This window comes from Cephus cinctus, unplaced genomic scaffold, assembly GCF_000341935.2.
Source record: "Cephus cinctus unplaced genomic scaffold, Ccin1 Ccin1_scaffold0080, whole genome shotgun sequence".
Taxonomy (NCBI): domain Eukaryota; kingdom Metazoa; phylum Arthropoda; class Insecta; order Hymenoptera; family Cephidae; genus Cephus; species Cephus cinctus.
Genome location: NW_014332821.1, coordinates 577,623 through 594,496, shown reverse-complemented (window position 1 = coordinate 594,496; position 16,874 = coordinate 577,623). Strand labels below are relative to the sequence as shown.

Genomic DNA, 16,874 nt, shown 5'->3' with positions numbered 1-16,874 from the left:
ATTTCTGTAAAGTTTTATGCATTAAATAACAATTGTGATGAGTGATTTAAAATCACTTTTCACTGGGGTCAAGTCCACCAATTCCAAGTTCGTAAAACTTTGTAAAAACGATAACAAAATATTTAGCAGTCTTCGAAATAAAATATATGTGCTATTATTTCAAGTTACGCTATGTTAGCTTAGTCCTTCTCGTGCGCACTGCTTTATCTCAGCTTAAACTTTTTCAGACACTGTACAATGTGTGATACAGACAGCCTACTACACTCGCCTGTGTCCTTCCTATCTCTCTTTACGCGGCCCCCACCACTGCCGTACGGGTTCCAGTTCAGTGTTTAATTTTAAATAAAGCGGGGGTACAATTTCTTAAAATTCGGCTGAATTTAATAATTAAACGTTATTGGAGAAATGGGAATTAGTGAATTAAGGTACTGTATTAGAAAACTTTTATTATTAAAATAAAATAAGTATTATATCTTTATGACAACAGTGCATACATCATGAAAATTTAACAGACGTAGCGTGACACAGTCCAAATAAATGAACATCCCTGCAACTGCATGAATTGTGTTGCATTTGTATAAATTACGTATAAAGTTACAAATATTGTCATTATAGCCTTTGTCGTAATGTAAATTTCGTGCACACTGAAGTAATAACTGTTATATAAAACATAATTATGTACAATATATATACAAATATCTTATGATATTTTGTGTTCAAGTGAGTTATTCAAGATTACTTCAATAACCATACTTTTGATTAAGATTTGTTTTCCCATCTCCACTTTGATCTTGAGGTGGAATCCACATTGAATATCCTTCTCTGAACATATCTTGCTCATAAGCTTTTTGAATTTCCTTTGCAGCTTTTTCCGTTCTCACTTGGGTTCTCTTAAGATTGCGATTCTTTTTCTTCCTTGCTTCTACTTCATTCTTCTCATGTTCTTCCTCTTCTGCATCTTCCATATTATTAATACTATGATCATTATCCACCTTCTCTGCAGGATTATCATTATATTTTATACTAGGATCTTCTTGTATCTGCTTTTCATTATTTACAGACATTTCTTCCTGTACATCCTCATTCCTTGCCTCTAGAATATCATTGAATTTTTCTCTTGGATGTTCATGAGGAATTTTTGTATTATTATCTATGTCATCAGTCAGATCATCATCATTATGGCTGTCATGCTCCTTTTTATTGGTCGTGTCCATCGACATGATAGATAAATCATAAGAGGTTTTTGTTTCTGATTTCTGCAAAACCATTTCATTAGCGTTTAAACATAGCAGCATATATTTACCACAAATAGAAATGTTTTTAATATACGATAAATCTTACCTTTGACAATGGTTTAAGCTTTTTTGTGTGACCAACCATTGGTATTACTTTTTCAAATTTTTTATCAGTCTGTCCAGTTTCACCTTTTCGCACATGGGGTGTAAGCGATGGTAAATTTGCAGGTTTAGCAATATTTACTAATTTTATTAATCTCGCCTCTTCTTTTCGCAAGTTTTGTAGTTCTAATTTGAGTTTTGTAATGTCACTCTTGCTCATAGTTGATGACTTTAAGTCAGACATGAATGCATCCAAAGCATCTTCAATTGAGTCTTCATTGGCTTTATCTCTTATCATTTGAGCATTATGTAAAGATTTTTCAATAGCTTTAATTTGTTGAGTAATTTCAGTATGTTGTTTGAGCTGAAATTATATGAATATTTAAAACTAATACTTAATACACAATGCACACTTATATATGATCAAATTTCATCCTGAATTTTAGTCAGCAATTTACATACCAATGATGAATACGTTTCCACTTTTGTTTCTAATATTCCAGCGATTCTCATTCTTTGCTCACGTTTCTTCTCTATGGATCCTGTCCTATCCAAGAAATTGTCTTCGTCTGAATCATAATAATCCTCTTCTTCCCAATTCCTCACTTTCCTCTTTCTCGCCTCTGTCAAACAAAATGTTTTATAAATCTTATTTCAAAATCGTAGGTAGTTAAAATTCAGTATTTACCATGAGTAGCTTGACGCAGCAAACCGTGTCTATCCAAAATACGGCAGGCTTCTAAGGCGCATTGTATAACAGATTCTTTCTTCTTTCCTTTAACAAGCGCTTCTGCTCTAACTGCGCGACCAGTAACGTTGTCTATAGGTAATCTAAAAGAAGTAATTAAGATAGAAAGAAATAGGAATTTTGTTACATGTAAGAAAATACATACTCGACCCAACATAAAAATTGTCCAATGCCTTTATCCTCAGTTTGATACTGTAAATCATATCCCTCTCGCTCAAACCAGCCTCTCAATGTTTTTTTCGGATCATCCAAAAACAATTCTTCATTATTAGTAGATGCATATGGATTCTCAGTCAAATCTGTCTCCTCGTCTGCATCTTCTGCCATTCCCCAATCGATTCCTTCATTTTCTTCTTGTTCTTTTCTTAATCTCTCTGCCTCTTCCTCCTCTACCTTACGCTCATTTTCCATTCTAGCACGTTCTTCTAGGTCCAATCTTCTTTTTTCCTGAAACAGGTTGGGAACATAGAGTTTTTAAATGCGTTTAATTTATTTGATAAATTATTGTAAAATTGTAAATAAGTATTGCATGATTATAGCAAATTTAGTATGATTTGTTTATACTTTATTACCTTCAACTCAGTCAGGGATAATTCAGATTCTTCTTCAACGTCTTCTGGAGGTGCTTGCAAAATAAATTTTCTTTGACTACAGCCAAATCTAATCATATGACCTCCCTGTACTCTTGCGTAAGTATTAGGCCTTATGCGATTTCCATTCCAGAAGGTGCCATGTGTACTTCCAAGATCATACAAATAAAAACCCTTAGGATGTTTCTCATCGTCAACTGCTCTGAATTGAAGAACTGCGTGATATCTTGAAATTGTCGGATGTGCAAGGGATATGTCGCACGCTGGAAGTCTTCCAAAAACATGAAAACTTTTTTTTGTTAAATCATGTGTTTCCAAAATGACTCCTGATTTCAATACCTCCAATTTATAATCTTGTTCAGGTTGTCCACCCCAATTAGGTTCTCGATAAGGTAATGGAAGCTGTTTATCTTTCTGTAAATCTTGTAGATCTATATTTGGCTTTTCAACATTTATTTTAGATATTCCTTCAAGCTCAGAAGTACTATTTACTTGAATATCAGCATGATCCTTGGAATTTGTGTCCATAGTTTCTTCAAATAATGCAGGTGTTGGAATATTATGCACAATACGCAATTTTCCAGGTTTTCCACGTCTTGGTCCAATTAATAGTGCTGGTTTCTTGAAAGATTCGTCATGTGATTTATCGCAAGTAATATCAAGGGGTTTTACACAATGTTCATCTTCAATACTGGCTTCCATATTTATTTTAGCTTCATCATCTACACTCTCGTCAATGCTGCTACATATTTCTTGTTTGACACTGTTTTCCTTGAGGATCATATTATCCACTGGCTGCTCTTGACCAGTTTCCATAATTACAATTATATTATATTGTATTACTTTATTTGCTATATTTTTATAAATGTACTTATACAAATTAAAGTAAGTTATACTTTGACATAACTTAGAGACCTGTAAATCAAAATAATGATATATTAAGATTTTTGGGATGTTGTGCTCTGATATAAAACGAACAGTGAAACGTTTGCAAAAAATGAACATAACATAATTGTTGTTCAATATTTATTATGTAGTTCGATATTGAGAAACTTGATAAATAAAATAAAAATCGAGTAATATCAATTTTCAGCTTGAAAAATTATGGTAAATGCTACAACTAACTTTGTGACATTTGCAATCAAAGAAACGTGGAAAATAGTTCGAAATTTATACAATCAACGTATACAATACGTACATATAATATATTAGTTTCCTTAAATTGTTGAATAAATAGAATTCACTGCATTCTACATACCTGTACAGTAACATTTATTATTATTCTTTGCGTAATAAGTAAACAAAAATGTAGTTACTGTTGACAGATAAATGTTGCATTGTTTACTCTCGTTTACAACATTTAACTAGTAACCTAAGAATTTTCTTCCTTTCCTTCATATGTTTTCCTTGTAACTAGTCCTGATAATCAAGATTGGAACTTCGACACTAGATGGCGATGTACCTTGATGGACGGTAGAGTCCCTCTAATACTAGAGGGACTCTTGGAGTGAGTTAGAGCTATAGGACTACGTAGAACAGAATGTTAGAGTCCAACAATGGATAAATTTTAATTGAAAAAATACTTTTCAAATAAAATTTCTTCTACTTATATGGTTTATCACACCGTTACAAAACATATTTTATTATTGTAAGCATGTTTGTTTAGCACTCTATAAACTAAATCATTCATTTAAAACTACTTACATGTAAACGCGGCACAAGAGGTTTCATTTTCATGAAAATCTATCTGCACATAGATATAATCTGCTATTATTTATATATGTCTACATAATCGGCAAAACATCACAATGAACATATAAAAATTAATATAAAACTGCGACAATATAACGATAGAATATTAAACATAATACAATATAACTTTATTAAAATCCCGGCTTTTTACAAAAAAAAAAGACAAAATGTTACCAACAATGAGAATTTATAGTCGCGGTATTCTGAAGCGTAACCTGTGTAATCTTCTCTTTAATTTTACAAGTCAAGAAAAGAATGTTCTTGCACTTAATGTTCGCAGTATAACTAATACTAATTCAGTGTATGCTTTGCCACCAAATAGTGTGATGTATGTATTTGATAGGGAAGCAAAGTTACGACAAAAAGAATGTGCTGCAAAAGCACATGATGTAAAATTATATGATTACCTTAAAGATGAAGTTGGGTATAGATTAGCAGATAGAATATTTGATATAAAAAGGACATTCAAAAGAGCCCTTGATTTAGGTTGTGGTCGAGGTCATGTTTCAAAACATATATTAAGTGAATCAGTTGAGGAATTAATTATGGCTGATATGAGTCCAACTGCCTTATCGCATGCTGAAGTAACAGAAGGAATAAAAGTCAAAAGGAAAGTGGTTGACGAGGAAGAATTATCATTTGAATCTGACAGCTTTGATTTGATTATAAGCTGTCTCAGTCTTCACTGGGTCAATGATCTTCCAGGATGTTTTAATCACATTATACGATGTTTAAAAAATGATGGTGTATTCATGGCTGCTATATTTGGTGGTGATACACTCTATGAATTGAGGTAATTTTTATATGTTCTTACGGAATACTTGATTTATTAATGTCCACATAAAGTACTTTATCTGAGGTATAATATGCATCCTCAGGGGTTCCTTGCAATTAGCTGAATTAGAAAGGAATGGTGGTGTATCTCCACATATATCTCCATTCGCAGATGTTCGTGATATTGGCAGTCTTATGAATAGAGCAGGTTTTACTATGTTAACTATTGATACTGATGAAATAGTCATTGGTTACCCTTCTATGTTTGAACTCATCTGGGACCTGAAAGGTACTTTTTTAGTTATATAGTTTTATATCAATGTCTTACTACTGTAGATAGATTCTAATAGAATAATATTACAATGAATAGGAATGGGTGAAAGTAATGCAGCCAGAAATCGGACACTTCATTTGAAACGAGACTCGCTCTTAGCAGCATCAGTCATTTATCAAGAACTTTATGGAAAGACCAAGGAAGATGGTTCGACATATGTTCCAGCAACATTTCAAATTATTAATATGTTGGGTTGGAAACCAGATCCATCACAACCAAAGCCATTAAAACGTGGAACAGGAGAAGTATCACTTAAAAATTTGTACAAACTAGACAAAATAATTAAGGAGACAAAGACAGTAAAATTGGATGATGAAGAAAAGTAACTATCATCAGCAAACAGTATTTAGTGAACACATGTAAATATTGTATGAAATAGAAAATGCAATTTATTATAACATGTAAATAATTTTTGTATACCTGTTAACATTTGTGAACTTGAAATCAACTTAATGGTATGAAGTTTCATTTGTGAATTATCAACTTGGTAATTGGATGATGTAAAGTAACAGCAATATTTATATCCTAATATACAGACCCATTCAAATTATTTTGTCCTATACTTCTTCTAGTAAATTAAAAAATAATTTATGTGTATTGTATTTACTATTTTTATTCTGCAGATTTCTCTTTATGTGCTATAACACCCTTTTCAATGAGATCAGGAATTTCTACTGCAAGCCAAGGTCCAAGCTACAGAAAAGAGCAACGTTATACTTATTTTATTACTTTACTGTATTTCTTTAAATATAAATATTATATTTACCCCTAAAGCCATTGCATGGGCTATACCAAATTTCGGCACATTTCTTGCCCATAGGGGTTTAAAATGGTCTGTTAAGCATATTTTTCCACCTCTATACATTTTTGCTGTTTTACCATCCAGTTCTGGTAGAGCTAGTTCAGGTGCTGTAGTGGGATATGTAACAGGTATCTGAAAATTAAAGATCCTATATAAAATGGTGAAAATTTAGATAGCTTATGGAACTTCTAAAGTATTAGTATTATATTATTATCAAACTTACATCAAATTCAATCTCAAACTCATACTTTAAAAGATTGTGGATATACCAGCATTTCCCAAACCATTTAGTTCCTTCCTTATTTGATTCTAATCGGAACCAATCATTATCCGAACTTTTATTATTTTGAACATACTGAAAACAAATGATTATACAATATGATTTGGAATAATGTACTTAATAATCAGATAACACAATATTTTATTTTACACCAAAGGTGAGCCCTAACAATAAATGATGGAAAGCATTTATTTATGCTCAGTAGAATTAGTGTACTGAATATGATTTAGTGTATATTTCGTATGAGATGAAAAAATATTGAGGTTACCATATGGTAAAGTATTACACAAAACATTACATATTATATGTCTAACGGCATTACCTTTATTAGAGCCTGGTATTCTTCTTTTAATCTTTGTACCCACAAATCCTTATCACGCGGTCCTGCCTTTGTTTGTAATAATGGAATGCTACTTAATGTTTTCCTGGTTGATTCGTCCACCATCTTATATGTTTTTTAATTCTATATTGTTCTATATTGATTAAAAAATTCACTTTGACAATCGAGTTTCTGATGCAGTGTGGCCAAATGAATATGATTCTATAATAAAGACTCTAGGTATACCTTTCATGTACATTAATATGCCGTACACATTTATTAGCAATCATAGTATAATAATGAAATAATATCAATGTGAATATTCTTCAGTTTTATCTGGTAGTATACAAATATATTTTAAATGCTAAATAAATAAATTCAATATAAAAAATGTTGTTAATCTTTTCTCCGTTCCACATAATCAATCTTTAGTTTATTCGCAAAATAAAAAATTCATGTTCTAAGTTGTTGGCTTTTAAAAAAATTGTAATACTATCGTTATAAGTACATACTTTTCTCTACAAGATTCTCTTTCTTTTAATGTTCTTTGTAGTAAATTTACATTTAAATTGACAGTTTGTAAAAAGTGCCAACACAGCGGATATAAAGAAGCTTTACTGACAAATCAAACTTTAATACTATTTCCGGTTGTTTACGAGTGTCCATCTTTGGAGCATCTTTGAAACTTATTATAAATATATTTAATATATTAAAATTTCAATACTAAATGTAGCAATTAATATAATTATTATACAAAATATAATGTTATTCTATTTCTCAATTATTTTACGCTTCAATTTCACATCACCATGAATATCGATAAACATAGGCCAAGTACGAAATTTACCGGCAGATGGTGCTGAGGAAAATTCAATCCGTAAAATCAAACGAATGTTTTAATTCTTATGAAAATTATTCTATGCCGTGTCGTAAGTGACGCTTGCGCCTTGTCCTGCACCGTGGAGTTCTTTCGCTCATAAAGTAACGCTTCACTACTTAGCACTATTAAAAGCATTTCACGTAAAACTACGAAGATCTCTCTGGAATCAAGGTTTCTTGGCGAAGCAGCAGCAACCACTGTTTACGAAAATCGTGCGGAGCGATAGTGAATTGGTGTAAAGTCTTACCTCTTCATGGTTCATCATGAGTGATTATTCAGCGGTCGCTCCGCCACAGAATTTCAGTCACAGTACAGCTTTTGCGGCTGCTTTACAACGCGCTAAACAAGTAAGAGTATCATTTATACTTGCTCTTTTAGAGGCATTTCAGTGTTAAACACTCTGTTGAAGCTTATGTGAGTTTCACAGCTTGTATTTTGAAGTATGCGTAGACAAATGCTATCCAACTTTGGCTCTATCTATACATCTCTGAGAAAGGCCGATCGAATATATGCAGCTCATTACACTAAATTTTGTCATGCTTCTTGTTATTTTATCACTGTTATATTAATATTATTTTATGAAAAATAATTATTTATGTACGTATTATGCTCTCGCGATGCCATTGCGTGACCAACAAAAACATTTCAGTCTGATGACTGAGAGATGTGGGAGGATTCATTTATCATGGGTATTATTCATTTTTTAACGTTTTTGTTTCATTCCGCAAAATGTAATATCCGCGTCGGTAACAAGACAAAGAAGTGTAATTCGTTGACTCGTTTAGCTCAATCTAGATATTGAAAGTATATGACGAGCAATTATAAACAAATTTTATATATGAAGCTATACTTGCCTTGAAGAAAATATTGTCATAGTTTAAGGTTTTAATGCAAGGAAACAAATATATTTTTATGTGTATTGTTATAAAGGTTTAGCGGTGTAGTTTGTCCATGAATCAGATACATTTTGAGGAAGTGATCTTTTTGTTTTTTAATGTAGAAGTTCATATTAAAGAATATATTTTATTGCCACTATATCTCTATATTACTTCTATTATAAACTGTTTCCTTTATGATTTATTAATATTTATAATTGATATGTAAAGAAAAAATATTGTTAATTGAGGTGGTTATTTCCTGTAATATGAGCAAGTGACTGTATTAACTCTGTCGGTACCTTTGGATATTAGTTCCAATATATCAAGAAAGGGGTCTCCTCTTGAACTTGACAGAAGTAAACATGGAATTTTATATATATGTTAGTTTTTCAACCATATTTCTATAGCTTAATAAGACTACTTTGTATACAAAGAACGACCTATGAATTCAGAACTTATTCTGATTGTGCTGATGGTGGTTACATTGTCCTTATACTTTTGTAGTTAATAAAACTATTAAAGTAAAAACTTTTTGTTTAATGCAATTTACTTCTTTATTAAAAAATTAGTAAGTGTAATGATTTTTCATAAGGAGTATCAGCACTCTTGTTCTGATAGTAACAATGATATTTAATACTTATGTTAAACATAAAGCAATTATTTTTTGTCTATAAAATACATTTTAGTATTGGACTAAATATGAGCATGTAATTTCACAACATTTATTAAATGTTATATTTATAATTTACTAAATTATGGATACAGCAGTAACACACTTGTTTTAGACATATATTGTAAAAATGATATAGACATGTCTATTTTTCTAATCAAGTTTCTTTGTAATATTTCACAACTCCATGCACCTCTTATGCTAATTAATATATATTCTTTGTTCCTATAAGTTTATCATTTGTATGAATATAATGCATCAGATAGGTGAAAAAGCTGCAAATGCTATAGATTATAGTGATTCTTTCACATTTTTTAAATCTAAATTATTCATTTATTTTGGTGTTATAAATGTTCAGATAAGTATTACATTTATTCTCATTTTGAATGATTGTTTACAGATTGCAGCAAAAATAAATCCAGCAGGTGCACAAAATAATCCAGATACTAAGTTAAAACGTCCCCTTGAAGATAGTTCAGGTAAGAAATATTCTTATCAATAGCGAAAGGTCATTCTTTTTAAGTTACACGTGTATATTAAGGTACTTACATCAAATTACCATTTCAAACAATGTAAAATTGATTTTAGAATGCATTTATATGGCACTATATCATATTCATAAAATGCTACAGGATTGTTACCCTCCAGTCTTTTGAAATATAAGCATTCAATTTTCCATTTATCATCTATCATTGTTATTTCACACAATGTAGGCTAACAGATGGAGGTTGCAGGGCATAAGGCACCGATGAAGCACCAACAAGTTAAAAAATGTTATGACTTTGTATATCTACAAAGTGATAAGATGTTGAGAGAAATCCTGAACTATTTATAAAAATAATTATTTCTTGTGAAATGTTTTCAATGATAGGACCCTATTTATTGTGATAGCTTACATAAAAATTGTAATGTGTATGGCCCAGGAAAATCCAAAACCTTAAACAACACAAAACAGTATTGAACTTGTAAATCATGATCGTTATAATACAATGTATCAAAATTGAAATGTACTATGTTGTACCAGCCAATGATACTATAAATTTCGTATAAGCATAACAGCTTGCCATCGTTCCGCATCCCCTATTTTGTGAACTTTTAGAACCGGAAGCAAAGAAAATGGCAGCATTAGTTGCGGATCCTCTAATTGGTCTTCGAGGAGGTCCACAAAGTAACAGTTCCATCGGAGATAGTGGAAGTACAACTACACCTCGAGCAGTTTCACAATCTGTGTCGCCTTCAGCTTCAATGGGAGGTATGGGTGGTATTTGCAACGAAGATATCAGAGTTCCGGATAAAATGGTTGGATTGAGTAAGTATAATTAACTGTTATTTGTTTGTTGCTCAAATTTTCCATGAGTATTATTGGACGTGTTAAAATGTGAAATTAGATGTAGTGCCTAATTACACCAAATCATTTATTTACTTATCCTATGTGTATGTATTACTTGTTATAATGTGCAACCATAAGCCTTTAGAGTTTAAGCTTATAAAACAATGTTTACAATATTGCTTTCCTTTCATTGTTATAAATAATAACTCTATAATTAAGAATTGTAAGACCATTCCTATGCTGAATTATCATAGGCATGAAATTGATAATCCTTATTGTTTTTGTTTTACGTTTTAATACTCTTATTTTATACTCTTGTTTTAATGGTTTGTCCTGAAATGTTGCGTACTACGTTTTATCACATAATCGCCAAATTCCTGCAACCAGCAGATAATTAAATATTCCACCTTCTTGTCGTTGCGATTGAGGTGTTGTATTCTTTATTGTCGTGCTAATGATAATTCATATTTTTACAGTAATCGGTCGGGGTGGAGAACAAATCACGAGATTACAAAGTGAAACTGGCTGTAAAATTCAAATGGCCCCAGAGAGTGGTGGGCTACCTGAGAGGGTTTGCACTCTTACCGGCTCTCGAGAAGCTGTCAAGTAACTTGTTTTTTATCTTCTTATTTCATAATTTTTAATTATATTTTATGCATTGCAATCCCATTATTTTGTACGAATTTTTCTACAACCATAACTCGTTTGTATGTTTCTTTACACCAACACCGTTTCATCAATTCTCAGTCCAGCAAGATATGATTTTTCTACCTAGGCTATATATATATATACACAGAGGCACACACATATATATACATACTTAGAATCGTTTAAGCGATATATGCGTTTACGTGGCATTGCGGCAGGTCATCATATAATTAGAAACGTTAATTTATGAGCCAAGCAAATCGTCTATCCTCCTTAAATATGTGATAACATGTCTAACAGATCCTATGAAACTTAACGCCGCCTCCTATTAAATTAAGAAATATGATCGTAAAAGTATATCTATACTTTCTATTTTACCCGTTAGTTACTATCTTTCACATTTACAGTAGTAGTACTTCTCTCTTCTGCTTAATCATCGTTGTTGCGTAAACGCATTTATTATTGTCATTTTTACTTACTAACGTAAGTACACTTTCCTTATTAAAAACGTAAATTTCTTTGAGCGTTATGCACATTTGGTATTAACTGATACAAGACACCTGTTATAAAGAAAATTAATTGTAGATAAAAAGTTGTCATATCACCTTATTTGATACTGCACTATTTGCATTGATTAACTGTCAGTCATATGCATTCGCATATAAAAATTGTTCACCTTTTTACAGAATGTATTCGTTTAGCTCCTGGACACGAGTACCGGGCTCAGATTCATCTTTGAATACTCACCGGCATATCAATTTGCTAAAAATTCTTTAAGGATTGGTGAAATTTAATTTCGTAATTTTGTATTTACTAATAGTTTTGTTTTACTTTTACTAGGATGTGGGAAGAGAGAAATAGTGAGAGTGAGTGAGAGTAACAGACAATGAGTGAGGGAGAGAAAGAGTGAGAATGAAATTAAAGGAAGGAGGATAGGCTATGCATGGGGACGCGTTACTCGCAACAGGAAGATGATTAAAATGCTACTCGTATAAAACTGCTTTAAATCATTTTATAGGATATTTAAATTTATTGTATGAATACTAACTGAAAATACTAGCGAAAATGACCTATTAATATTGTGGTCTGTTGCACTTTGTTGCACAATAGCCATACGACTATGTCTTGCAAACAAATTGTATTGTATGTTGTATATGGCTAGGTTATTCATTCGTGAAAATAGGGGATTCACTGGATATCTTCTGTTCTGTGTTTCAGTCGAGCTAAGGAGTTGGTTCTGTCGATCGTTAATCAGAGAAGCAGAACCGAGGGTATTGGTGACATGAATATATCCGGAAGTAGCAGTGGGATAATGGGCCACCCGGGATTCGTTGAAATTATGATCCCAGGACCGAAAGTTGGTCTCATTATTGGAAAGGGTGGGGAGACTATCAAACAACTCCAAGAAAAGTCTGGAGCTAAGATGGTCGTAATCCAGGACGGACCTTCTCAAGAACAGGAGAAACCTTTAAGGTGAATTTCCAAATGACATTCTTTACATGGAAGTGGATCCTAAACTTTGAAGGGATTAGCACTCCGACATTTTATTACAGAATAACCGGAGATCCGCAAAAGGTCGAATATGCCAAACAATTGGTATACGAACTCATCGCTGAAAAGGAAATGCAGATGTTCCATAGAGGATCGAGGGGTAGCAGTGAGCGGGGTGGCAGTTATCCCAATGATAATGGATTCAACCATGGCGGACCAGCTAATGCTGATGGAGTTGAGGTTTGTAATTTACTTTTTAACAGTACATACATACCAAAGTCTTAACCGTTTTTTCTACGACTTGATTTTCCTTATTATTTCCTTGTACTGAATAATTGTTAACACGTATGATGATCGTGTAATTAGGTGCTTGTTCCTCGAGCTGCTGTTGGTGTAGTTATCGGTAAAGGTGGAGATATGATAAAGAAAATCCAAGCAGAGACCGGAGCAAGAGTTCAGTTTCAACAAGGACGAGAAGATGGTCCTGGTGATCGAAAGTGTTTACTATCAGGGAAACATCAAGCCGTAGAACAAGCACGACAACGGATTCAAGAACTTATTGATAGTGTAATGGTAAACTTTTATTATATGGTCGTGAATGATCGTGTTCCGTTTTAAGAACAATATTAAATAGAGGAACAAAATATTCGGTTTATAAGTAATTTCCAAACTGTACTTCATTACAGTATTTCCCGAGTTTACGGATATGCTCTTTTATTTTATCTGTATGCTTAGAGTTGCATGGGAATAGTGTGGAAATTGCTTGCTTCGCAAACAATTCAATCGGAACTTGAAAGAAAGTAATAGATGCCAATATTATTTTGTTCTGTACAATTATAGAGACGGGACGATGGTAGAAATAATATGGGTGGTAGAGGCGGACCTCGTGGAAATGGATTCGGCGGTGGGCGTACTTCAAACGATTATGGCGGTGGCTGGGATAGACGTCAGGGTGGACCTATGCAAGATAAAATTGAAACTACATTTACAGTGCCGTCGTCCAAATGTGGTATCATCATAGGCAAAGGTATGCATTTGCTGTTATACTTTGTCTTTCTGTAATCTTACATTCATCATGTAGCATGAATGCCTTGCGTATACTTCCATATTAAGAAACTTTTTTCATTATTAGGCGGGGAAACGATTAAACAAATAAACCAACAAACAGGAGCCCATTGCGAGTTGGATCGAAGAAATCAGAGCAATGATAATGAAAAGATTTTTATAATTCGTGGCAATCCCGAACAAGTGGAACACGCTAAGAGAATATTTAGTGAAAAACTAGGTTTGGTGCGTATATTGAAATTAATATTTCGGCCTTCTTCGTTAGAGTTCAGTTATATTGAAAATATATTATGTATTTTCATGTATTATTTAATAGAGTCCAGCTGGAGCTCCATTTACTGGGGGACAAGGTGCAATTGGATACAATCCAAATTGGAATTCTACTTCAGGATATCAGGCTTGGCCTAACCAACCTCAATCTAATGACTCAGGTAAGGATATTTATCAGTATCTCTCTCCTGTATGTGAAGCTAATCCACAAGACAGAACATAATTTTGTCAATTGTATAATGCTCCTAAATAGGTACTAACGCAAATCAAGCACCGGTTCAAGTGAACCCTCAAACGGGACAACCAGATTACAGCGCTCAATGGGCAGAATATTATCGATCACTCGGTATGCACAGAGAAGCGGATATGATCGAACAACAAGCGAAACAAGGAAAACAAGAACACAATCCACAAACAGGTAACTCGAAAATTGTAACTCAATAATTTTTACATCGTTTGTTCCCAATATTTTATTTCGCAGTTTCAATTTCAAATATAGTGTAATGGGAATTATGTTTCACTCTAGGAAATCAACCGAATCAACCTAATGCACCTCCAGCTGGACCGGCGGGACCCGGGCAGCCCCAACAACCTCAAGCGCAGCAGCAGCAGCAGCAACAACAACAACAGCAGCAACAGCAACAACAACAACAACCAGGAGCCGCACAAAATGGTGGCCAGGCTGATTATAGCGCACAATGGGCAGAATATTATAGAAGCATCGGTAAAGTGAAAGAAGCAGAGGCGATAGAAGCTCAAATGAAGGCAGGCAAGGTGTGTATAATATTAATTGATTTCGTAATCATCCAATACTATAACTAATATTTGCCAGAGTGCTTTTATGTCAATTATAGCATGTTCTTTCAAGTTATGTTATGTTATGCTATGTTATATTTGTTATGTTATGTTGCAGCTGGGAATTCAAGGCAATCCGATGCCGCAACCTCAAATGCAACAAGCGATTCAGGGGCAGTCCGCAGGTCCTCCAGGGAGCACACCCAATGCATTTCCACAAACGTATGGAAGTTATCCAGGCATGAATGCTGGTAACGCGCCGGCTGGATATTACCCCGCGGGTGCTGGTTCCACGTCCCAGCCTCAATCAGGGCAGCAAACTCCGTCTTTCCCTACCGGATATCAAAATTATCCGTATTCTCAACCCAGTTCCGATAACTAATCAATTGGACAATGTTGAAGTGAACTGTAAGTAATATTTTTCTCTATTTATTGACAGTTAGGAAAGCTACATGTTTCAATTTTTTTTAAGCTGAAATATTGTCATGAAAATCGAAATTCTATAATCACATTATTAACATGAATATTCTTTATGTTACAACACCATCCTTATTATATTCCTGTAATTATTTATTTTGCAATATCGACTGATTTGATTATGGAAAAAAACATGAAACTTTCCTCTCTTTAATAACGAGTTGAGTCTTTTTGAAACTGTGTAGAGCAATTGATTTTAATTGAAATAAATAGACGCTTGTCACCATTTACTTAAATGAGTTCATGTTAGCAACTGTACCGTTATAGCTATGATTAGTTTATAGAGTCGAATTGCACAGTTTTAATTTGACTTAGGAGCGCATACCAAAAAAAAAAATATATATATATATATAGATCGAGAAATCAATGGTGTAAGAAAAATGTATCTCGCTCATGATGTGTTTACTTCATGCTAACACAATTTTCAGGATCTGTATTGCATATTAAAGAAAAAAATGGTGGCATAATTGTGTCCAGCATAAGAAATGACTGGGAATTGCAGAAATGCATTAGAAGTTTTACACCTTTGAAATTGTCTTTATCGTGCCTAATTTTATACAAGCTATTTGTATAGTAATCCTTTGTTTATTTCAGACAGTTTTCAGATAGCTTTCCATTGGGATGTGGTTAATGCTGCAGTACCCTCGTATAATGTTTACGCTAAAACCGTATAATTGGCTGCTTTATAAAGATTGCAACCTTTACAATTCGTGAATGGTACCGACCTATATCTATTATCCATACTATATTAAAATATCGTTTGATGTTTTTTCTTTTTTATATAAATATTATAGGATATGCATTGTCTAATTAATAAGTAATAAGAAACTACTGAAACTGAATTGAAGTTAATAGCGTAATGTAATACCATCATGATGTCCACCTGTGTTCCGTTTACTTTATCATACGTACTTTTATTCCATACAACATGTAATAGCTGTAAGATAAGTTGACGTTAGCAGGTGACGCAGCAGATCAAAAACAGGAACGACCTGGGCTCAACGACTCTATATATACTCTTCTCTATTATCATGTCTCTGATTCGAATTATTTAAAGCTATCGTCGAATTGAATATTATCAAAATGTCTCCCAAGTTTGTTCTATTGCTATTCTATTTTTCTTCCGCTAATCGCATTCTCCGAATCATATTTGTGCATCGTCAACATACTTACGAAGCACTTTTTTTTTTCATAAAACCTGGAGTCGTTCATTTATATATACATGCTCTTATATAATAATATGATAAACGAACTATGCCACATGCCTACATATTTTCGTACATAAGTAGGAACATGAAAGTGACATCTAACATTTATTCGTACTGGCAATAGTAATTATTTAATTGTACTGCGTGTGTATCTATAAAAATATGTTATCTCTAATGTCCAATGCGCTATCTATACATACTCTACCCTATTTCCCCCCCCCCCCCC

At 33.1% G+C, this 16,874-nt stretch overlaps 4 protein-coding genes across 15 annotated transcripts in view; 2 read left to right on the top strand and 2 right to left on the bottom strand.

Annotated features, from left to right (window-relative positions):
* Positions 1-420: 420 nt before the first annotated feature.
* On the bottom strand, positions 421-4,145 carry LOC107271394 (kanadaptin). 2 transcript variants are annotated; one of them, XM_015747360.2, is made up of 7 exons: positions 3,874-4,145; positions 2,658-3,590; positions 2,231-2,532; positions 2,026-2,168; positions 1,800-1,960; positions 1,342-1,701; positions 421-1,256 (listed from the first exon to the last, which is right to left on the bottom strand). In XM_015747360.2, the coding sequence occupies exons 2-7, from the start codon at positions 3,489-3,491 to the stop codon at positions 741-743; spliced, it is 2,316 nt and encodes a 771-aa protein (XP_015602846.1). In that variant the 5' UTR covers positions 3,492-3,590; positions 3,874-4,145; the 3' UTR covers positions 421-740. The 2 variants fall into 2 exon arrangements, with proteins under 2 accessions (XP_015602846.1, XP_015602841.1); XM_015747355.2 differs by having other exon boundaries at positions 3,934-4,114.
* Positions 4,146-4,410: 265 nt separating this feature from the next.
* LOC107271402 (arginine-hydroxylase NDUFAF5, mitochondrial) lies at positions 4,411-5,983 on the top strand. Its single transcript, XM_015747370.2, has 3 exons — positions 4,411-5,220; positions 5,306-5,490; positions 5,572-5,983. The coding sequence occupies exons 1-3, from the start codon at positions 4,595-4,597 to the stop codon at positions 5,859-5,861; spliced, it is 1,101 nt and encodes a 366-aa protein (XP_015602856.1). The 5' UTR covers positions 4,411-4,594; the 3' UTR covers positions 5,862-5,983.
* Positions 5,235-7,563, bottom strand: LOC107271418 (ubiquitin-fold modifier-conjugating enzyme 1). 4 transcript variants are annotated; one of them, XR_003060824.1, is made up of 6 exons: positions 7,449-7,563; positions 6,940-7,090; positions 6,561-6,692; positions 6,302-6,469; positions 5,956-6,228; positions 5,235-5,483 (listed from the first exon to the last, which is right to left on the bottom strand). XR_003060824.1 is itself a non-coding variant. In XM_015747435.2 (6 exons), the coding sequence occupies exons 2-5, from the start codon at positions 7,060-7,062 to the stop codon at positions 6,148-6,150; spliced, it is 504 nt and encodes a 167-aa protein (XP_015602921.1). In that variant the 5' UTR covers positions 7,063-7,158; positions 7,449-7,534; the 3' UTR covers positions 5,235-5,483; positions 6,143-6,147. The 4 variants fall into 4 exon arrangements, 1 of the variants encoding a protein (XP_015602921.1); XR_001538642.2 differs by having other exon boundaries at positions 6,940-7,158; positions 7,449-7,529; XR_003060825.1 differs by lacking the exon at positions 7,449-7,563 and adding an exon at positions 7,183-7,325.
* Positions 7,564-7,853: 290 nt separating this feature from the next.
* LOC107270842 (far upstream element-binding protein 3) overlaps positions 7,854-16,874 on the top strand; it is an 11,193-nt gene continuing 2,172 nt past the window's right edge. The window contains exons 1-14 of one of the 8 annotated variants that reach the window (XM_015746257.2): positions 7,855-8,163; positions 9,765-9,843; positions 10,464-10,673; positions 11,171-11,300; positions 12,561-12,815; positions 12,896-13,073; positions 13,200-13,406; positions 13,674-13,860; positions 13,966-14,123; positions 14,215-14,329; positions 14,422-14,586; positions 14,695-14,942; positions 15,082-15,371; positions 16,035-16,830. In XM_015746257.2, coding sequence (XP_015601743.1) covers positions 8,080-8,163; positions 9,765-9,843; positions 10,464-10,673; positions 11,171-11,300; positions 12,561-12,815; positions 12,896-13,073; positions 13,200-13,406; positions 13,674-13,860; positions 13,966-14,123; positions 14,215-14,329; positions 14,422-14,586; positions 14,695-14,942; positions 15,082-15,345 — 2,280 coding nt within the window. In that variant the 5' untranslated portion in view covers positions 7,855-8,079 and the 3' untranslated portion in view covers positions 15,346-15,371; positions 16,035-16,830. Of the gene's footprint in view, positions 8,164-9,154; positions 9,263-9,764; positions 9,844-10,463; positions 10,674-11,170; positions 11,301-12,560; positions 12,816-12,874; positions 13,074-13,199; positions 13,407-13,673; positions 13,861-13,965; positions 14,124-14,214; positions 14,330-14,421; positions 14,587-14,694; positions 14,943-15,081; positions 15,372-16,034; positions 16,831-16,874 lie in introns of those variants that run through there. The other 7 variants (XM_015746248.2, XM_015746235.2, XM_015746267.2 and 4 more) reach the window with 7 other exon arrangements.